We start from the raw sequence: 23501 nt of genomic DNA, 5'->3' as shown, positions 1-23501 counted from the left end.
GCAGTGTGATGTGGATGCCAGACAGCGAGAGTGAGGATTTTGCGGGGTGGGGATGGGGGTTAGTGGAAGGGGCTGAGAGGGGAGGAGGCAGCAGGTGAGCCAAGGGGTTGTGCCCCCAGGAAGAGGGAAGAGAGGATCTTTAGAAGGGAGCATCTTGCAGGGGCGACGCAGGCAAGGGTAGGGCTAGGAGGAGGTGCGGGGAAGCAAGCCCTGGCGGTGAGACAGGAGGGGGAGGAGGCGAAGAGGAGGGAGTTCCGAAAGGAGGGAAACGAGCCGGCAAGGGGCGACAGGAGCGAGCCGGGAAGGGAGAGCAGCGGAGGGCTGCAGAGCTGCGGAGGGTTGCAGAGCTGCGGGCGCCCGGACCGTGCCACACACCCCCCGCGGGGCACGGAGGGCATTGCGGGGGGAGACACACAAAGACATGCGAAGAGGGGCTGAGCGAGGCTCGCGCACAAAGACGCCGGGGCGCACGGCAGCTGGGGCTGCACCCACCGCCCCCGCGCCGCGCCGTGCCGGGGCCGGGCCAGCGAGCAGCCCGGGGCTGAGCGCGTGGCGGCGGCGGCGGCGGCGGCGGGCAGGCGCGGGACCCGGGTCGCCCGCGCTCTCCGGGTGACCCGGGCCCGGCAGCAGGCGCGCGCGGGGGCGGCGGCGCCCAAGCCCAACTTGGCCTCCGCCTCGCCCTCTGCCCAGCCCGCCGGTGTCCCCTCCTTCCCGCGATTTCGTTTCTTCTCACGCTCCCCCCCCGCCCCCTCCCGCGTCCAGCCCCGCTCTCCCCACCTTGTAAAACAAAGCCGGGGAAAATGCCTGCCCGTGCAGCTCGGAGCGCGCAGCCCGTCTCTGAATAAGAAGTGAGTACAATGGCGTGTTTGTAAAAAAAAGCTTCAAGTCCGTCTTTTTCAAAAAACATTTTGAATGCTGCATGCCTCATGCTTCCCAGCGCCTCGCGGGAGAGACCCGGCTATAGAGCAGGAGGTGAGACCCCCCCTCCGGTACCCCCACCCCTCTGGCCGCACGCTCTCCTGCCCCAGCCTTTTCTGGGAGGACTGCAAATGCCCCCTCTCAGCAAGCGGCCGTTTCCCATCTTCGCTTCGCGTCCGAAGTGTTGGGTCATAATCTGGATTTGGAGGCAAACCCTTGCCAGATCCTCTCCTCGCCGCTTCTCCCCCCTCTCCCGCCGGTGCCCGGGGTTTTTGCATCTGCCTGAGGTATGGGTTTGGAACACCTTGGGGGAGTTTCCCATGGAGAAGGAGGGTCAGCCCTTGGGAGTAGCCGACAGGCAGGACTCATGGTGACCCCGGTCACACTTGTTGCCCATTGCCTGGTGGGACAGGCAGTGGTGCTGAAAAAAGCTTGCTTCCCCTGCTATTCAGTGGTCAGTCGCAGCTGGAGCGAAGACATATCTGGGTGAGAACAGACGACCGGGATTAACAGAAGACTGTGATGAGCTGGGGGAGGGGAGTGGGTAGTGACGGTGCTGAGTGTGTGTGGAAGGGGCAGCTTCTCTCCCTGATCATACATCAAATGGCGTGGAGGTGGAAACCAAGAGGTTCCCTGTATTAAAGATAAAAGTCTGCTTTTATTTTTTAAAAATATTATTTTGGTATTTCATCAGTTTCTGTCCATTCTGTCTGCCAAATGTACATTACATATATTTGTGCTAATTAAAAAATAAGGCAGCAGCTTAAAAGAATTAAACTCCTTCTGGAAATGTATTAGGTTAATACACACACACACACACACACACACACACACACACACACACACACACACTCTTTTAAAAATACCTGCCCCTTTCCCCAAAAAGCATATAATGGCAGTGTGGCAATGTCTTAATGGAATTTCAGATTGGGATTTGGTGCCATCAAGGTAAACAGACTTAGTGCTTTCTGGTTCTGCAGAGTGTAAACCACTGATGTGAAAAATCACAAATAGGAGAGCACAGAGATCTGAGGAGGAGAGACTTGGAAATCTTCATTTAGAGAGATAATTGTGGAACTTCTATGTGATTTTTTTGTTGTTTTTGTTCCAAAGATGGCTAAATTTTAAATTATGACTTTTGTTTTTCACTCAGACTCACTAAGCAGCTAGGAGGTTGTGGGGAGTCTGCAGATTATAGTGATTTTAGCTATTATCAGCACTTCCATTTTAACAGTTTTTTTTTTAATTATAGCATAAACACATGCCCAGTGCTAATTTTGAGTGAAGGTGTCTTTATAAATATTTTAAAGGTATCTACTAGCTTGTGGCTTTATTTGGAACAGGTGAATGTATCAGGAGAGAAACATGTGCATTCCTCTGTGTAGTAGGTTGAACCTTAGGAAATTGCTGTAATAAGCTATATGTACATGGAATCTCCACTTGGAGCCATGGGTACAGAAACCTCATCACAGCTCTAATTTCATCTCTTCCAAATCAGATCCATTTGGAGCTTTGCTGACTGAGGATCCTGCCTTCTGCCATCATTTTACAACACTACTTAGGTCTAGTGTTTTAAATAGCTTTGTTTGCAAAGCTTCTTTTTGATGGGGAATTAGAGATGTATTTTATGAATTAAAACTATGGTAGCCTACAATTAACTCACAGTGTTAGGTAAGAGGGCAGGGTAGGTAGCCATGTGAAAACTGGCATTTTTTATTAGCTTCTCATACTGAAGTAATTTCAGGTGCCTGTAGGGTATTTGAGTGCAATTCCATGGAGATTTCTTATATACTTACCTGAAAGTGTGTTTTAGATAAGATTATCATTTTATAATCTATATTATATACATGATAGCAAGTTTACTGAAATCTGTAGCAATTATGGACTTTAAGCTGATTATTCTGTTTGAGTTGATGGTTTTTAAAAGTCTTATTTTTCAGCCATTCTATTAACCTTAGTTCAATGTTGTCTTTCCACAAAATGTCCTGTAGTAGGTGTTTTATTTTCCTCTTAGCAAGCAGAAGTCTAGTATCTCTTATATTTTTGAAAAAGAAATCCATTAATGATATTTTTGAACAGCTGTGATAAATAATAAATGGATTTATAGTCACCTCCGAGTATATGGCAATTTGTAAGGGAACCATATAAATCCACTCTAATGGAGCAATTAGCTTTGAACAGAACATGTAGACAGTCTAAGGTGTGAGCCACGGTTTTCATTTTTTTCTTGATATTGTTCACATTTGAAAAGGAAGTTACTTGTCTTCTCTAGGTTGTGTCTAGGATTGACACAATGATTAGCAGTAACTTTTATTGGTAAAACATGTCAGAGATTGAAAAACAAAATACAGAGAATGTTTCATCATGAGCCCACTTTGGAGGACAGGAAAAAAGACAAGATTCGACCATCGAGTGGTTTATTTACCACCATGTTTTACCAGAAAATGATGAATGATTTATTTTGAGCAACAATGTTTGGATCACAGATTCTTTTATAATGCAATTCATTTATTGTAATAAATTTTAAAATGAAAATAGAGAATGTTCTTTATATTGCTTGCTTGTGATATAAAGTTCTTGAGAACAAGAATAACCATGAACCGTCTTCCTGAGTATTCAAATATCTAGTTAAGTACCATCAACTCTTAGGAGTTCAGTATCTCTTTGTGGACTGGCACAGTGGACAGATGTAAATTTAGAAATTGATTAAGAAGCCCTCAGGCATTCTTTTCTTTTTTTGAAGTTTCTTGGTTCGACTCCAGTTTTTTTCCTCTCATTTTGAACTCCAACAGCAGCAGAGAGCACAGATCCAGCCCCCTTTCCTTGAACCCATATATGTGGTCCTGAGATCTAGTGACAGCACTCCTGGTTTGGGTTCCAGAGCTTCCACTAGGAGAGCGAGCGGAATTCAATCAACCTTCTCTGACCCCTTAAAGAAGAAGCCCGACCAATTCCCTTCTCATCTCCTCCAACCTAACCCTCATTCTCTGTTGTTGTCAGTGGCGGCACCTGACTTGCTGGATCCTAAATCTGCCGCTCAGAACTCCAAACCGAGGCTCTCGTTTTCCACGAAACCCACAGTGCTTGCTTCCCGGGTGGAGAGTGACACGACCATTAATGTTATGAAATGGAAGACGGTCTCCACGATATTCCTGGTGGTTGTCCTCTATCTGATCATCGGAGCCACCGTGTTCAAAGCATTGGAGCAGCCTCATGAGATTTCACAGAGGACCACCATTGTGATCCAGAAGCAAACATTCATATCCCAACATTCCTGTGTCAATTCGACGGAGCTGGATGAACTCATTCAGGTAATGGCATGGGAGGAGTTGTTACTCTGTTCCCCCAAATGGGAAATAAAGTGATAGGAGGAGACAACTTGTAGCCCAGTGTATTACAGGTGTGCTGGTGGGAGCCCTATCCCACCTCATTTGCCTTAACATATAGCTCTTTTCCCCAGTTTCTTTGTCTCATTTCCACTTCTCCTGCCTATATTCTCACTTCTGCCACTTTTTCTTCTCTTCCTCTTTTAGTTCTCTCTCCCAGTGTTCCTTCACATCCTCTTCTGCTTCTGTTCTTCTGTATTTCTTTCCTGTTGTCTTCCTGCTTTCTTTCCCTTTGCCCTGTCTTAGAAGTGCCAGTGGACATCCATGGGGTTGGGGTTACCACGCTGAAGGTCCTCATGGTTAGGATAATCATTGTCAACTGAGAAACATTGCTGTGGCAAAGGGGAGGAAAACAAAATATACAGAAATGTGCTTTAATCTTGGCAGTGGCCATCATAAGATAGAAAAGATGAATTCATGATGTGACCCTCTTGAGATGGGTACCCCTCAGGTCAATAAGTTGTAGCTTACCTCTGAAGCCAAGGTATAACTTTGACGACTACCTTTTTAAAGTATCTGCAGATAAGTGATTAATTATTGCTTCTCTAACCCCCAGCTAAGAGAAATTTACTAGTACACAGAAAAAGAGTTTTTGAATAAAACTAACTTAGTTCTAATTTACTTTATAATAGCAGAACAATATCCTTACAGAAAAACATTTTTGTTTTAAAAATTAATCACAGTAAGTTTCAGTTAGGCTCTTTAGAGATGGCAGTATTCTGTTTTTTTTTTGTAGATTTCTTTTGCATAGAACAATTCATTGGTCAAATCAGGATCTTAGTGAAGAAGAAAACTTTAGAATTTTCTCACAAGGAGTGACTTGACTGGTTGTTGAAAATGTTTTAATTGTATACACATTTGTTTTCCTATAGAGCCTACTTTTCTTACCTGATTTAATTCAAATTGGAATGGAAATTATCTGTGAGTCATCATCTGAGCATGTTCTTTCTTATTTCATATTTGGTTTTACATTGTTTGAATGAGTTGGAATAGTGGATTGAGGGGAAAAATTATTGTCGGCTTTAATCCTGCTTTTTGTTTGAGGACCCTTTCTGTCATTTCCTCTTGCCATGGATCTCAAGATACTATCTCTGCCCTTCATAGTCCTCTCAATTTACAGCATATGCATACACGTTCTTATTCAAGTTTTATTGAAAGATATCAAAACTAGTGTTCTCTGACACCTATTTAGTTTCTACCACATTCAGAAATTTCTGCATCTGAAAATTTGCCTTAAGTTTTGAAAATGCTGTTCACTTATATACTGAATTCTCTATGATTTTTAGATGATGGTGACCTTTTTAGTATTGGCAGTGAAAGTGTCAGCTAATATTATTGTCCCAACTGCCCCCTTCCCTGGTCCCATGTAAGATCACTTTCACTTCATTCTCTCTTTGGGCCACATAGACCTATGAGGTACTAAAAATCTTTGAAGAATCCCCGCTTCCCTCGGTTTCTGAAGAAGAGCTCTTGGATATCTTGGTGGAGGCAGCATGGTGTAGCAGTAAAAGCTTCAACTTTGAGAGCAGGCAGGATGCGTTTTGAACTGCAGTTGAGTGCTTTATTAGAAGTGTCATCTTAAACAAGTAGTTTTCCTCTTTAAGCCTTAAATGATCTATCTGGAATGAGGAAAGAGTATCTATCAAGTAGGGTTGTTGTGAGGTAAAGAGATAATCCACATAAAGTGTTTCGGTGCTCAGAAAGTGTTAGATTTGTTTTCTGTGGTTATTGTTTTCCTCTCTTGTCCCTTCATTGGATTGTAGCCTCTGATTCATGTAGTTGCATTCTTATCACCTGGAGTGAGATGCTTGGTTGGACAGGACAGGAAAAAAAAAAAAAAAAAAAAAAAAAACATGACCAGCGTTTCAGGACAACACTGGAAGAAATTATGTGTGAATTTGAAAATGGTCTCACCGTCCAGTATTACCCAGATTTATTCAGAACTCTAAAGATAACTTGAAGGTCATGGCAGGTAGGAGCAATCTGGTGGTGAATACTGATCACTTTTTGCTACATTGTCTTTGAAATGGAAACAAGCAGAAATCAAAATATGACCTAATTTTTTTCTTTATGCTCTGCATGGGCAATCCATTTTAGCTTTATTAATTTTCTCTGCTGATTATTTTTGCTTCATAAAAATCTTTTTTATGTCAATTCAATATTTTTCAGTGCAGAAATTACCTTTTATTTACTCTTATACTGCTCATCTTTATAATCCAATGGTTTTGATAATCATTTTTTCTTTTTAAACATAATTTATTTTGATAAAAGAACTCATTACAATGCCATGACTTCAAGGATCAAGATTAGTGTGTAAACAGGGAGGAAGGTAAATAAGCCAATAATCATATATTAGAATTACACTTCCTTCATATGATTCTTATAAATTTCCCAATTTTTTTTTCACATTTATTTTCCCATTTAATCATCCCTTAAAACCTCGTAAATCTATCTATTGGGAAGCAATACCACAACATTAAGGATTAGATAGCATCATTCAGATGAGAGTTCAGATCTTCAGAATCTTTTGGTCAGGCATTTTTCCTAGAAGTCTCTGCTCTTTTGGAGCTTACCTTCTTTCAGTGCTGAGGGGGGAAACAGTTGGAGTAGTTAGCATTTCAGTTCTAGTGTTGTTGAAGAAATTCTGCTACATATTATGGAGAGTGAGGACAGAGGAGGAAGTGAGTGGTCTGACAGTGGGCCAATATCAGGTGCAGTTAGTCTAATCTGGTCTCAGGCATTAGGTTATTAATTACTCCTCTGATTGGACTATAGCAACTTGATTTCATGCTGTGGTTGTGTCTCAGGGTGGGGTTGGGGAGGTGAGGGAAGATAGAGGCAATGGAGCATTAAGGCAGATGAAATCAACTGCTTCTTTTGTTATAGAAGCATGTGTGTATGTACTAAGTGTTGTTTTTGGCACTGGACCTTCAAGACAAGGTTGAGGAGGGGCAAAGACATCAAAACAGATACCTTTGCCAACCTGACATGTTTTGAGCAATATGATTTTCAACTCCCATTACATTTAAACTAATGTGATGTCAGTACAGAAACATATATGGCAAATTGTTCAGGTTTCTTTTTCTTTTCTTTTTTTTTTTTTTGAAACAGAGTTTCGCTCTTGTTGCCCAGGCTGGAGTGCAATGGCGTGATCTCGGCTCACTGCAACCTCTGCCTCTTGGGTTCAAGTGATTCTCCTACCTCAGCCTCCTGAATAGCTGGGATTGCAGGCATGTGCCACCACGGCCAGCTAATTTTGTACTTTTAGTAGAGATGGGGTTTCTCCGTATTGGTCAGGCTGGTCTCGAACTCCCGACCTCAGGTGATCCACCTGCCTCAGCCTCCCAAAGTGCTGAGATTACAGACGTGAGCCACTGTACCCCGCCTGTTTAAATTTTAAGAGCCATGGATACCATTAACAATAGCCAAAATTTAATTAGCACTTACTATGTGCAAGGCATTATTCTAACTGTTTACTTACATTATCTCACATAACTCTCTTAAACCACCCTAATAGGTAGGTGCCTTATTATCTGCTTTTACCTTATAGGGAAACTGAAGTAAGGGGCGCTTCAGTTTCCAAGAGTGCGTGGTGGAAAAACTGTCATTCAAATCTTTGGATAAACTCTAGCACTTAGTTCTGGTATTTACTGCTTTTAAAAATAATTTAATAAATATTTGGTGTAAAGTTTCCTGTTATTCCATATGTTAAGGTATAATGAATATTATAGTTCTCTGTACATATAGCATATCTTTCTTTCCAAAATGAAAAGTATATAAACTGAATCTTAATATTCTTTCTGGACAACAGGATTATATCAGCATTTTCCCATTTAAATGTGGCAAACCAGTAGAGGATGGTCACATTAGACATATCTGGTCTTCATTTATTTACGTATTAGTTGAATCAATTATAAGGTTAAAAGATAGAGTGAAATCTATGATCTATATATTGACAATAAAAATATCTTATAGGACATTTGACTTTTTTGTTTTCTAATTTGAGCCCCACTCCTTCTTGAGCTAGGTTGGGAAGATATTCTATCTGTTTTGTGGTGAAGAAACTGACATGTTTGGACAAGGTCATCTGGTGGCCTCAGGTCTAGATCTTCAGAGTCTTCCTGCTGAAGGGATTATCTTCTCTTTATACTAGGCATCTCATTTTCGTTCATCCAGTGGCATTTACTGAGGACCTCCAATGTGTTTACCTCAATGGTGGGTGTTGAGTCATTTAAGATGATGGAAAAAAAAAAAACATGGCTTCTCTCAAGGCGCTCCCTCCTACATGTCAATCAAAGGAGATAGCTATTAACATAGGTACAATAGCATTACCATAGAAATACTTACAGATTGGAGCTGGAATCCCTACATGTTGAGGCCCTGAGGAAGAAATTAAGCATTTAATGAGAGGAAGATACAGAAGATGTGAAAGGAAACTTGATTTTAAGGTGCCTCAGAGTGCTCTAGGGGAAGACGAGGGGAATAGTGGACATTCTAAGCAGAATGGGCATGGTATGCTCCAGTAACTGAATATCTGGGTGTGAGGGGCAGGGGCATGAGCAGTTTTGACAAAGTAGACCATGGAGCATTGTTCCATACCAGGGAGGTGGGCTTTATCCTAGGCCTACTCCTCCACTTGGTGTCAGTTTTGTGGGCACTTGGCTGTGTAGCAGAGGATACTCGGAGCTACAGGATAAATAAATAAACATGCCTTCTCTAGAATACCAGTGATAGTGGCTGTAAAAACAAAACAAAACATTGTTTTATATTAATTCCATAATCATTCATTCATTCATTCATTCAAAAACATTTGTTGAATGCCTACTGTGTACATTGTCCTAAGTGCTGAAAGACGGTGGAGAATAAAATCAGAAGAAAATTTGTACCATCAGTGAGTTTAAGTTTGCTGGGGAAGGTAATATGTTTGATAGAACAAGTTTTAGGAGAAAAAGTAAAGCAGTGGAGAGGGCTAGGAAATGTTGGATGGTGTTGGTGATTAATTCCAGATATGGTCACTAAGGAGGCTTCACTAATAAGGTGACTTTTAAGTAAAGAGTGAGGGAAATAGCCAAGTAGCTGTCTGGGGAATAACACTTAGGCAGAATGCTCACCACATACAGAGGTTCTCACCGAGGGGAGAGTTCCTGGCATGTAGAAGAACTACAAGGATGCTGGGATGGAGAGGTAGAAGGTGATGTCAGGCAGGTAATGGGGGCCAGGTCATGTAGGGCCCTGGAAGTCATCATCATAAGGAGTTTGGCTTTTTGGTGCAGATATGTATCCAGCTCCGGCTTACATTTCAAGAGGATTTCCCTGGCTGTGGTGTTGAAAATAGACCACACAAGGCAGTGGGTAGAAACAGAGGAGGCAGGCAGGAGGCTGTTGTAATAATCCTGGTTAAGAAATGAGGGGGGCTTGACCTAAGAGATTGTGAGATACGATCAGATTCTGGATGTATTTTGGAAGGAAAGCTAATAGGGTTTGCTGATTGACCAGAGGTGCAGTGCAAGGGAGAGGAGTCAAGGACAACCCCAAGATTTTTGGCCCAGGGAATGAACAGAATGGGGCTCCCACTTTCCTGAGATGGGAAAGAGTGAAGAAGAGCTGGTTTTGGGCATAATGTCAAGAGCTTAGCTTTGGACATTGCACTAATTGTGTCAGTTATACATGTTTTAGTTATTGAGGAAGATTGATGGGATGCCACATAGCAGGGCTTACAGATCCACAGTTTATTGCAGGAAAATGATAGACATATAGCAGCAGTACCCAAGTAAAGCCATGCATCAGAGGCAAAGGCTGCATGACAGCAAGGGGTCTGCAGAGGCCAGTGCCAGCTCCAGTGATACTTCCTCTGCAAGGCCATACCAGGACACTCCTCTCTTGAATCAAGAACCACTGATGTGTGCATGGAACATTTTGGAACCCAATAGCCTAAAATGGGGTGTCAGACTGGGCTTCTTATATCTTGCTGGTCACATAGGGATGTGTTTCCTACGTAACCAGCCCCAGCGACATAGCTCCCCAGAGTCTCACCAAGACCAGGTGCAAATCATCCATTGCACTGTTACTAATAAGCAATGCTGACAAGCTGGTACCCACCTCCCTGAAACTCCTCAGACCATGGCTATAAAGTGATACTCTTGGTTATCATGTCTCATGCCTTTACCGAGGGACAGTGCTGTATTTAAGCAAAACAGCTCAGACTGATTTCAAGTCAGCACAGCCATGTGAAATTTGAGTTGATTATTAGGACATCCAAGTGGAGATGTTAAGTAGGAAGCTGTAAGTATGAGTTTGGAGTTTGCGGGAGGGGCCAGACTGAAGATACACATTTGGAAGTCATCATTATATAGAAGCTATTTAAAATCAAGACGCTGGATAAAAACATCTGGGGAATGAGTGTAGGTTGAAATGAACAGAGATTCTAATGTGGTTCCAGGAGCACTTCAACATGTAGCAATCTGTAAGGACTAGAATCCAAAAGATTTCAAGGATATTTCCCTCATTTTAGGAAACCGTATCACTCTATGCCCCCAGACCTCCAAAGGTTTTGTTATTTTCCTTTAAGGGCCATTTAAAAGAAACATGAATATATATACATATATTAAATATACATATATATAAAATATACATATATTATATATAAAATATACATATAATATACCTATAATATATATATAATATATATTATATATTATGTACATATAATATACATATAATATATCATATATATTATGTACATACAATATACATATAATATATGTTATATATTATATATAATATAGGATATATAATATAGAATATATACAATATATAATATATATTATATATACAATATATAATTATTGTGTATATATAAATATTGTATATTATATTATATTGTATATATACTATATAATATAGTATATATATTATATATTATATATACTATATAGTATATATAATATATATATTATATATATATTATAATATATACTATATATACTATATATTATATTATATATTATATATATATTATATATACTATATATACTATATAGTATATATAATATATAATATATGTACAATATATAATATAGAATATAGAATATATGTAGAATATACATATATAATATGTATATATAAAATATACACATATAATAATATGTATATATTATATTACATATTATATATTATATATAAAATATATTATATATTATTATATATACGATAATATATAATAATATATAATATATATATATAGTATATGGTTGGTGCAAATGCGGTTTTTGTCATTACTTTCAATGGCCAAAACTGCAATTACTTTTGCACCAACCTAATACAATGATTTGGTGGCTGTCATTCTGATTTGTGTAAGCACTCAAGTATATTAGATATTTGACTTCAGTCTTAGAAAGAGTACAATTATTTTTTATTTATGGAGAGATAACAATTATTTTTTATTTATGGAGAGATAACATGCTGTCCAGAAAGCATCTAAAAAGGCTTTCTTTTCTTACCAGTGGTTTTACTCTTCTCATAAAACTTTTTGTACCTAATTATAGATTTTAGGGACATAAAAATAGCCTGCAAAATGTCTAAACATCCCATAAATACTTTCTGTCCTTTCGGTTAATCTCTGGAAAAAAGCACTTTAAAGCAGTGTCATTTGTAGCCTTCTTGGATGTATATTAACCTAGTAGCTTGAATTATTTTACCAGATTAACTAGATGCTACTTAAATGTCAGTGCTGCAAAGGTGACAGTTCCAAGAGGGAATTGGGCTACCAAATGGGGATATAGAAATCTTAAAGAAAACTGTGTCAATTTCCAATTTTCCTAGGACTCCCCCACGTGCTACTTTCTTAGAGGAATAAATCATTCTTGCTTTCACTCTCTGCCCATATGTTCATGCTGGCTTGCAAAATACTTTTTCTTGTATAACTACATCAAGTAGCAATTGAGACATTTTCATGTACTATTTATTAATAATTAGGTTTTTATTATAAAACATGAAAGTAGTCTGTCAGAAAATTTTATCTTTGAAGAATATATGAAGATTAACAAGTTAATATTGGATACAAAATGAGAAAAATGCCATATGAGTGGTATATATCAATAAAATATCACTCAAACTGATGTGATTAAAAAGGAATATTATTTTAAAATAATGGCTAGAATATTATTTGATAGGTGGGATGGTTATTTGAGAATGAGAGAAATTATTCTGCATGTAAATTTTCGTATATTTCAAAATATTTTTTGGCAGAAAACTTATTTAGTCTAAGCTAAAAACAAGACTTAAATGTAGAGCTCAAACAGACAGTATTAGAGTAAGGTTTGACCAATGTAGATCTGTCAATATTAATTGTAATAATAGCTCTAAAATTCTAAGAGTTGTATATTCCACGTTTGTGTATTTTATCACATATTTGTATATCATTTTACACTTTAAAGTAAATTATATTACTTAATTCTCACATCCCTTAGGCACATATGTAGTAATTCGTATTTGTAAAATGGAGAAACCGAGGGACAGACAGATTAAGCGCCTTGCAGTTCAGAAAGAAACAAATGGCACCTTAACCAGATTCTTCCTTATGACCCCATCTCCAGTGCTTTCCTCTTAGACAGTTATACAGGAATGCGTGCAACACATGTCTAGCAATAATAGATACCCAATAAATATTTAGTTCAAGTCTGCATCTTCCTAGAGATACTTTGATAAATCTTCTGTCTTGCTTTGTTAGGAAACAGAAAGATTTTTCTTCATGATCACCGTTTTACAGATGAGTAAATTGAGGCACATATTGTTTAACCAAGGACCACTCTGCCTGTTTCAGCTTGAGATGCTGAAAGTGGCACAGCAAATGTTAAAATTGCAGAGCTTCTATTCAGGTGACTCTAACGCTTCTTTCCACAGTACCAAATGGCCTCTTTAGAAGCGATGTTATTTGGTTGTGTTTTTTTCACCCCAGGCTCCTGTTTTACCCAACCCTACAAACCAAATCAGATTTATGATCTGTGCCTCTAGAACATGCTTCCTTAATTTTAAATTGCTGCTGGATTGTAAACCCAGTAAACACTGCTTAAGTCGTCTGTGTGCTCTGTGCTGTACTAGCAAGGATGAGCAGCTGAAGACACAGCAGGTCTGTAGATGCGAAGGCAGAACATTTACTCATGGTAAACTGAGCACAATTATAAGGACACAAAAGGGCAAATAAAATATTTTGCTAAAACATGTGTGACTGGGCATTCTTCATGCTGGGGCATGACTAGGTGAGGTAAATCAGGGAAGACAAGAGTGGGGGCAAGGGGAAATAGTTGCAAAGACACACTAAATTCACGTGCTACCTGTTGGATTATACGACTTTTATCTTTTCTTGCTTGCTAGCATTCACAAAGTAATAATAGTTTTTTGTTGCACAAAATTCAAATAATGCAGGAAGGTAGAAAGAAGAAAGCAAACCTCTCTTTAGACCTATAAGCATATATGGATATACCAAGGTGTGTGTGTGTGAACATGCACACATACACATCTTTCCACACATGATTTTACACGTATAGGATCACGTATGCATGCCATTTTGCTGTCTCCGTTTTTCAATTACCATTGTTAGGGGATGATTTAGTAACATTTTTTTCCTACTAAAAATATTTATTTTAAAATTTTTATGAATACACAATAGTTGTACATATTTATGGTGTACATGTGATATTTTGATCCAAGCATACAGTGTGTAATGATTAAATCTGGGTGACTGGGATATTCATAACCTCAAACATTTATGATTTCATAGGCAGCAAAGAATTTTCTAAGTCTTGCTTTAAAATATAGTCTTCAAGGGCTTTGACACAGAAGACTTAATACAGTGGGGTTCTGACTCATGAGTCCACTTGTGCTGGTGGGGCAAGGTAGGGTGGATCATAGGGAACCTCGCACAGTGGCTGTTTGTGGTAAAGTAGCTTTAAGAATCTTCATGACATGGACCATTTTGAATTCACATGTTTTGATAGGCAACACAGACAAACTGATACAACACATTTTTAAAGATATGGAACATGGAGCTAAGCCAAAATATTGAGTTCCTTCTAGTAGAAAACTTCCCTCTCAGATTTATGATGTTTTTGAGATACCTCTGATTCCACGATGTTCGGAACTGCATTAAGTGGAGCCTATCACAGTTATCCTAGGACATGCAGTTTTCTTCTCTCGACCCTTCTAATTTTTAAAAGTTCTTCAACAATAGTGCTTTGCTTTGTGTTCTTTTGAGGGTGGAACCTGGATCCTTAGAGATAGAAAACCCAGCATCTAAGTGGGATCTGCCTTTCAGTCCTGCTTCCACATGAACAGCAAGCAGAATAATTAATGGATTAACCGAGAAAGGAGGGAGTTTTTACCTAAAATGCATTGGTAAAAATCTATACCTGCAGGTACTAAGAATAGTTCTCTTAGCTGGTGGATAATGGTAAAATTTAACCAATGACATATTAATGTCTGGACTAAAAGTATGATTGTGGTAAAAAAAATGCTTTGGAAAGGCATGTAAGAAGATTCTAGACACGTATGGTAGTGCATAAGTAAAAGTTCTTAAATTGACAGCCATGGTTTTGCTCTCAGGTTAGGACTTATAGACGTGTGCTTCTTTCTTCCTTCCTCTTCCTGCCCCCTTCCATTCTGATACCTTCTCTTCCCCTCTCTTTCTCTTCCCTCCCCCATTCTTACTTTCCTTTTTTTCTTAAAAAAAAAATTAAATGGCTCTTCTGTTATTGGCTATGGCTTCCTTTTGGGGTGAATGTTAATAAAGAAAAATGTTTTTTTTGGCAGCATTTGAAATTACATAATTTTCTTGTCCTCTGCTACCTTTGTGAGTTCATTCCTTATGGTTTCATGCAGTTGCTTTAATTTTGACAATTTTCTCTAATGGTTAGTAGCAGATAAAGTTTAATGGTTACTTTCTAGAAGGTGTCAATTCCTTTATGATATTTGGTTGGGATTGTGAAAGTGATGGTGTGATTCTTTTAAAGTGAAGTTTAGAATTTGAAGATGAGCAACAGAAGTTTATATTTCCTTGTGGTCCTTTGGTCCAAATGGCCAATTCTTTTAATAAGTAAAATAGAGAGGAATAGAACCTGTGACAAGACAAAAGAGACTTCTGGGAAATGAAAGGTGGCTCCTTTCAGCCATTCAACTGGGGTCTGCTCTGAACTCATAGGCATGGTTGATAGTCTCCTTCACGCCTATTTTATCATTGATTAAATATCCGCATAGGTTAGGTAATATTCTTACCAGTAAGGGAATTGGATGATACGATCACATCTAGAATTAATTCTCATTCAACTCTTTGTTTTTATAATCCATGATCATGTCTATCTTGGGTCTTTGTCTTCCTAGTTTTGTTTTTTAATCTGTTCCTTGGCAGTTATAGTGTCCCTTGCCTATTTGAGTTGTCCTTTGCAGACATACATTCTGCTTAGTTAAGACTTTGATAAGTGTCCATTAAAACTGTGGGCAGTATTCCAGAAGAGGAGAATCATAATTTACCATGGGTGGCTTTTTGTTTTTTCTCTCTTTCTTTTTTAAAACAATTCTATTATCTCCCTAGTGATATTGGCATTGTTTAATTATGTCCTTAGGCAAAGAGTCATGGTGACTCTTGAGCCTTCTTTTAGGTCACTGGAACCACTATTTGAAAAGGGCAGCCTGCTTATTTTCCCCCAAATCCATTAGTTTTCACGTGACAAGGATAAGCTTCAACTCTCATTTATGTGTCTCTTTCTCCTGGATTGTGAGATTTTAAAAATTTAATTAAACATCGAATATATTTCTCATTGTTAAAGATCATGATGATATTTCCAGACTTTGATATTTCCCTTTTCAATTTTATATTAAAACATCACAGAACAGATACCTAGCATTACACTTACTCTTCAAATATATATTTATTTTATCTACATTTTTTAACTGTTTTGAACTGTTAAAATTCTTTCATTTAGATCTCTGGCCAAACATACTTATTTGTACAAGGAATCAATTATCTTTCAGTCTTTGTAGATAATCTTCTTTTTATGACAACTTACATTTTGTGAATTGATTTTTGTCTCTGTCCTAATTTGTCACCTTATAGTAGCTATTTGATTGGTAGAGGATGGTTTCTCTGTACAGAGCTGTTTTATTTTTCTCTATGATGACTTAGGAGTGCATATGTGTTCAAAGATATTATTCTCTATGTGATTTCACTCTGTTTTGCTTTAAGTGTTTCTCAGAAGACTAGGTGTTCTGTTTGTCTTTTATGGATAAATTATATGTATGCATGTATTTATCTAACTTTTATTTTAAGCTCAGGGGTACATGTGCAGGTTTGTTACATAGGTGAACTTACATCACGGGTGTTTGTTGCACAGATTATTTTATCGTTCAGGTATTAAGCCTAGTACCTGTTAGTTTTCTTTCCTGATTCTATCCCTCAGCCCATCTTCCATCCTCTGATCGGCCCTAGTGTGTGTTATTCCTTTCCATATGACCATGTGTTCTCATCATTTAGCTCCCACTTATAAGTGAGAACATGTTATTTGGCTTTCTGTTCCTGCATTAGTTTGCTAAGAATAATGGCCTCTAACTTTATCCATGTCCCTGAAAAGGACACGATCTCATTCTTTTTTTATGGCTGCATGGTATTCATTGGAGTATATATAAGAAAACTAAGGATTCTTTTGGATTTATTATACATACATGAGAGAGTTCCAGTTAGTGTATCCCCAGTCTACAGTAATGTTGAGTGAAAGTGCTACTATTTGTGGACTGCTAAGTTAAAAAGTTTGTATTCTTTTTAGAAGTACTTAAGGAATGAAAGTTACCAGGAGCTTGTAGAAGCATAATGTGTAATGTATTCTTTGGTGATGCGGCAGTGAAGGAAAGCTTAGGGAAATAAGTGGTACATGTCAGGACAGAGGAAAGGGAGGGGGATCTCAGTAGACCCCATCACATGACCACACAGATTAAGGTGAAGCACATTTTAAGGAAAAAAGTCTTTAATTCTTAAATTTTTCATTTTTAAGGTCTCAACATGGTTTCTTGGCTATTGTAAAGTTCCTCTTCCACAATTATCTATCTGTTCTTATTATTTAGCTAACACTTCCTTAGAGGAAGAAGGGAATTCATCAAGAACTCATAATTGTTAAAACAGGACATGTTCCCATTCGGAAAATAAAAAATTCTCCTTTCCTGTCACTATTATTTATATGCAATAAAGGGTGATTTGAAAACATTTGATTTCAGTGACAGATACAATAAAATTAACTTCTTTTTCTTTGGACGTCATGTGGTTTCTGCACCAGTGTGCTATTAATAGCACCAGGAAAGTAGATTCTGAGATTTGTGAATAAAGAGGCACAGGTTTGTGTCCATGTAGGCATTTTGGGGTTAACTTAGAGGGCAGAGGTACCTCATTTATCTTCTAGATGTGGAGGGGAATCCTTAGTAAGGTTTTGTCCTGTTAACCCAGGAGTCACTACACCATGGGTCTATGGTGTTGTGTGTGTTCACAACAGGGTAACAGTGTGGTCAGGATGCCTAAACAGATTTCCAAGCAGGGCAGCCCAAAATAGGTGAGAAAGGAGGAGCACAATTATTAGATGAATTTAGAGTTCATATATTTTATTTTGCATTGGGACTAAATGGAACGTCTTATTTTCCTCAGAATAGCCATAGAGAGGCTTACAAATTATGTTTAGTGGGCAGCATTTGTTTTATACAGCAGGATCTCAGATGCCTGCAACCTAGGTGTTTCTTAAGCATTGAAGCCAGTGAATATGATGGAGGTCTTGTTAACCTTTACTTTAAAGCTTCATTTGGTGACTTTGCCTCTTTTAGTTAAAAAAAATTTACAATGCTAATGGCATCACAGTCCATAAAGAAATTTAAACATTGCTGGTTGCAGTTCTGATGTTCCTATTGTACTAGGAGATGGTTTCTCAGAACACCCAATTTACTCCTGCTTCTCAGAAAGGGAGGCAGGCTTCTGCTGTTTTCCATTTGTCGCAAACCATCCATAAACCATCAAGTGCATAACAAAAACATGGGAGAAAATTATTCCCAGTTGTTACTAAGTAAAATTTTGTAAGACAAAGTTACATGTCATTATTGCTCAAAATAATTTATCATTCGTGTAAAAGAAAAGGATAATTGATTTGCAGTAGAGTTTTGTGAACCTGAATTTGTTTGGATATTTGGAAACATACTGATTATTTTGAATTCTCTTTCTGAATCCCTACTTAGAAACATTTTTGCATTTATCTATTTTATTCAGATAGCATATTAGCTGTTACAGAGGCCTGAAGTAAGATAGTTGGTGTGATGATCTACACATCTAAAGCAAGAAATAGTTAAAATTCATGTTCGTTCATTTATCCATTCTGTGTTTCTGTTTTTGAAAGGCTTTGTTCTATGCATGGGATATAATCAACATTTAACTAAACTGAGAGTTTTGTTCTCATGGAGCTGCTATGCTAGTGAGGGGTGACTAAAAATTAACAAATATCTACTTGAACAAGATAATTTCAGAAGGTGCTAATCATCTGAAGACTAAACAACGCCTAATGAGATAGAGATGGGAGGTGGGCTTCTTTAGATGGGCCATGTTGAGAAAAGTTTTCTGTGAGGACATGACATTTAGATGAGGTTTGGATGAGGGAAAGTCAGTCAAATAAAGGTTTTTTGGGGTGGGCAGGAAGTGTTCAAGGAAAAGGCAGCACATGCAAAGGCTAGAACATACTTGATGTGTTCTAAGACCCATAGAAGGTCTGATGTGATCGGGCCATCTCTGGTGGATCAAGACAGCTGTAGGGGATGAGGCGAGGGAGGTAGACCTGGTAGGACAAGTGGTCTGGGCTTTAGGTGCAATGGGAAGTGAACAAATGGAAAATTTCAAAAGAAATAGACAATTGCATCATAATTGTGCTAGGCAAATACAGTCTCATGCCGCATAATGACATCTTGGTCAATGATGGATTGCATATATGACGGTGGTCCAATTAGATTATAATGGAGCTAAGAGTTCCTATTGCCTATGACGTAGCCATCAAAATGTCATATCTCAATGCATTACTCAAGTGTTTGTGGTGATGCTGGTGTAAAAAAACCAACTGTACTGCTAGTCATATTAAAGTATTGCACATACAATTATGTACTACCTAATAGTAGATAATGACAATAAACAACTGTGTTACCGGTTTGTGTATTCACTATACTATACTGTTTCCATTATGTTATTTTGTTTTATTTATTTTTAAAATTTTTTGAGTTTTTAAATTGATATATAATAGTTGTGCGTATCTTGGGTGTACGTGTGATATTTTGATGCCTGTATACAATATGTAATGATTAAAGGAGGGTAATTGGGATCCCTTATATTAATATATAAATAAGTTAACTGTAAAAGTGTCTCAGACAGGTCTTTCAGGAGGTATTACAGAAGAAGGCATTGTTATCATAGGAGATGACAGTGTCATGCATGTCATTATTCCTGAACAGCTTCCAGTGGGACAAGATGTGGAGGTGGAAGACAGTGATATGGATGATCCTAAACCCTGTGTAGGCCTAGCCTTATATGTGTGTTTGTGTCTTAGTTTTCATTAAAACTGTTTGATTTAAAAAGTAAAAAATAAAAATAAAAAAGCTTATAGAATAAGGATATAAGGAAAGAAAATCTTTTTGTACAGCTGTACAATGTGTTTGTTTTAACCTAAGTTATTACAAAAGAGTCAAAATGTTAAAAAAATTTTAAAGTTTGCAAAATAAAAAGGTTACAGTAAGCTAATGTTAATCTGTTATTGAAGAAAGGAAAGTATTTTTAATGGATTTAGTAGCCTAGGTGCATAGTGTTTATGAAGTCTACGGTAGTGTACAGTACTGTCCTAGGCCTTCTCATTCACTCACCGTCACTCATTTATTCTCCCAGAACAACTTTCAGTCCTGCAAACTCCATTCATGGTAGATGCCCTATACCAGGTGCACTATTTTTTTTTATCTTTTCTATGTTTAGACACACCAATACTTACCATGTGTTATAATTACCTACAGTATTCATTACAGTAACATGCTGTACAGTTCTATAGCCTAGGAGCAAAAGGCTGTACCATATAGTCTGGGCGTGTAGTAGGCTATGCCATCTGGGTTTGTGGAGGTACACTCTATGAAGTTCACACAAGGATGAAATTGCTTAAGGATGCATTTTTCAGAACAGATCCCCATGTAAGAAACATGTGACAGTCATGCAGTGGCCTGTTAGAGGGATTAGATCAAATACATTTAGAAAGATTAATTGGAGAAATGCTTATGAAAGTTGGTTTGGTGAAGAATTTTTGAGAATGAGGACCAAGAGGGAACACACAGGGTTTGGGATAGTAGGAGAGGAGAGAACTTTTCAGAAAGAGATGCTTAGGGTGTTGAGACAGGTAATGTGTGTATCTCTGGGACGATATAGGGAAAGAGGAGATGGCTGGTTAAGGATTCTGAAGCTGCTACTAGGTATTGAATTTAATGTGTCTAAGATTCCTCAAGAACAAGATAAATTTTTATGAGCATAGATGATACTAGATGATTCTTATGCATGGGCTCTGTGTGGTAGAGCTCTTTATTTCTGTTTTCTCAAAACAAATTCTAACATCTGTTTTAAGATAAAAGATGTCTATTTCACCTCTAAAATTTATTTTGTATTAAAACTCTTCCACAAGATTGATATTACTGGACATGTTATAGCTTACATGCTACCAGAAATGACTATGTAATTATTTTATTCTTAATAAATATAGGCTTCCTATTTTCTCTCTGGTTAACGAGTTCCAAAGCTTCACATCAGTTTTAATTTCTGGGAGATGTTTTATCAGACAATGACATTTGGCTCTTGATTTAAGCAGGCCTAAAAATCTATTTCATGAGGGTAATTTAAAATAATTTGGCTTAATTAAAATGGTAAATGATGTTATTTTATAATAATGATATCATTCCTGAGGCACATTTTTCTTGGACAGCTGTACTGTGCTATTATGCAAATAAGTATTTTTTGACGGGACAATAACTCCTGCTTTATTCTCCATTATTCAAAACCTCGCAATCATATTATTTCCTGATCCATAGACAGCTTGTGTGTCTGTGTGTCTGTTTTATTCCCTATCGTTTTCCCCTGATTCAGGATTAAATTGCTTCAGATAAGCCTTCTTAATAGGAACATACTGAGATTCCTTTCTATTGAAGAAGAGAAAAAAATAAGCTAATCTTATATATAGGCCAAACTGGGATGAGTGTTTTTGAGTCTAAAAGGAAATACAAAGAACCAGCAAAAAATGGTGACTACATCTGAAAGGCAGGCAATTGTAAGAAAGAATCTTTCAGCAAAATTGTATCAAAATATATTTTGAATTAATTGCATGTAACATTCAAAGGCATAAACTCATGGAATTTGGAACTTGGGATCTACCATAGATATTGTCTATTCAAACTCTGTCATTTTAGAGCTAAGAAAATAAACAATTTGGTCATTTTCCTAAGAGCATACTACTGGTTAGCAATAGAACAAACACTGGATCTGTGACTTCTGGTTTTTCAAACTCTCCTCCTCCTAATGTCCCCTTTTTACTTTTTCTTTCTCTTATAAATACCATCATCGTTCTAGGATCAGAGCTAGCTATTCCAGCACTTTTCATTTCTTTGAGTCGGTAACCCATATGTCTTCTTCTTTGCCCTACACAGCAGCAGTTTGCCCCAAACTCCCTGCAGGTGTGACTCACTGTTTTGCATTGATCATCTGTTCTCTTGCTAGTGCCTGCTTGCTGCCTCCTGTGCATTGTTGAATGAAGTAGTGAAACATCTCAGAATTTTAGAACTAGGGAAAAATCCTCCTGAATCTTGGGGAAAATAAAAGCAGGTGGTGTCTTTATGAAGTATCTCATCACCAAAATGCCCAAGTGAGGTTATAAATGGATTTTTAAAAAGGACTTCACAAATTAATGGATCATAAATACAAAACATGTTAGTAAAGAGAAGTGAGACAACTCAGAATTTTAAAAATTATTTTGTATGGTAAATGAATGAAAATTTTATGAATTAAATAAATATTTATTGAGCTCCTACTATGTGCCTAGCATTGTAAGGAGCTATGGGTTTTTTTTCTAGGCAAATTGTGTTTCATCTTACATATTCTTTCATAACCTGATTATCTCATTTTGTAATATATCATGAACATCTATCTATATCTCTAAATATAGATTTGTAGAACCCTTTTTAGAGGCTTTGTAGTATGCCTTTTTATGGATGTACCATCTTTTTAAACTGTTCTGTTCTATCAGGCACTTATTTTTTTAGCTGTGGGAAAAGCATGTAACAAGAGCTCTACCCAGTTAACAAATTTACAAATGTCTAATACAGTATCGCTGACTATGTGCACATCAGTACCATTGACTATCTGCACAGCAGATCTCTGTAGAACTTTTCATCTTGCATGACTGAAACCCTATACCCACTGAACAGCAGGTCTCCCTTTTTCCCCTTCCTCCACCCACTAGCAACCAGCACTGTGTTTTCTGCTTCTATGAGTTTGGCCATTTTAGAGATACCTCATATAAGTGGGAACATACGGTATTTGTCCTTACGTGATTGGTTTACTTAGCATAGTATTATCAAGTTTCATCCATGTTGTAGCATATAACAGGGTTTCCTTCCTATTTAGGGATGGATCATATTCCATTGTATGTCTATACCCCATTTTCTTTCTTCATTCATTCATCGATGGACATTTCCACCTCTTGGCTAGTGTGAATAATGCTGCAATAAACATGGAAATGCACATATTTCTTGAAGGTCCTGTTTTCAATTCTTTTATTTTTAATTATTATTGATTTATTTATTTCAACTTTTATTTTAGATGCAGGGAGTACATGTGCAGATTTGTTACAAGGGTATATTGTATGATGCTGAGGCTTGGGGCATTACTGATCTCATCACCCAGGTACTGAGCATAGTACCCAATAGTTTTTTAACCCCTGCCCTCCTCCCTTCCTTCTTCCCTGCTCTAGTAGTTCCCGGTGTCTGTTGTTCCCATCTTTATGTCTGTGCATACTCAATGTTTAGTTCCTACTTATAAGTGAGAACATGTGGTATTTGGTTCTCTGTTTCTGCATTAGTTTACTGAGGATAGTGAGTAAGCTGTGTCCATACTGCTGC

The 23501-nt window shown here is 37.9% G+C and overlaps 1 protein-coding gene across 3 annotated transcripts in view; it reads left to right on the top strand.

Annotated features, from left to right (window-relative positions):
• The first annotated feature begins 563 nt into the window (after nucleotides 1-563).
• KCNK2 (potassium two pore domain channel subfamily K member 2) overlaps nucleotides 564-23501 on the top strand; it is a 153831-nt gene continuing 130893 nt past the window's right edge. Inside the window, exons 1-2 of one of the 3 annotated variants that reach the window (XM_003814153.5) lie at nucleotides 564-848; nucleotides 3919-4229. In XM_003814153.5, coding sequence (XP_003814201.1) covers nucleotide 848; nucleotides 3919-4229 — 312 coding nt within the window. In that variant the 5' untranslated portion in view covers nucleotides 564-847. Of the gene's footprint in view, nucleotides 973-1186; nucleotides 1206-3918; nucleotides 4230-23501 lie in introns of those variants that run through there. The other 2 variants (XM_003814152.5, XM_034946894.3) reach the window with 2 other exon arrangements.

The sequence above is a fragment of the Pan paniscus genome, chromosome 1 (genome assembly GCF_029289425.2).
Source record: "Pan paniscus chromosome 1, NHGRI_mPanPan1-v2.0_pri, whole genome shotgun sequence".
Classification (NCBI taxonomy): domain Eukaryota; kingdom Metazoa; phylum Chordata; class Mammalia; order Primates; family Hominidae; genus Pan; species Pan paniscus.
Note: the sequence above shows the minus strand (reverse complement) of the source record. Positions and strands in the feature narration are given on the sequence as shown.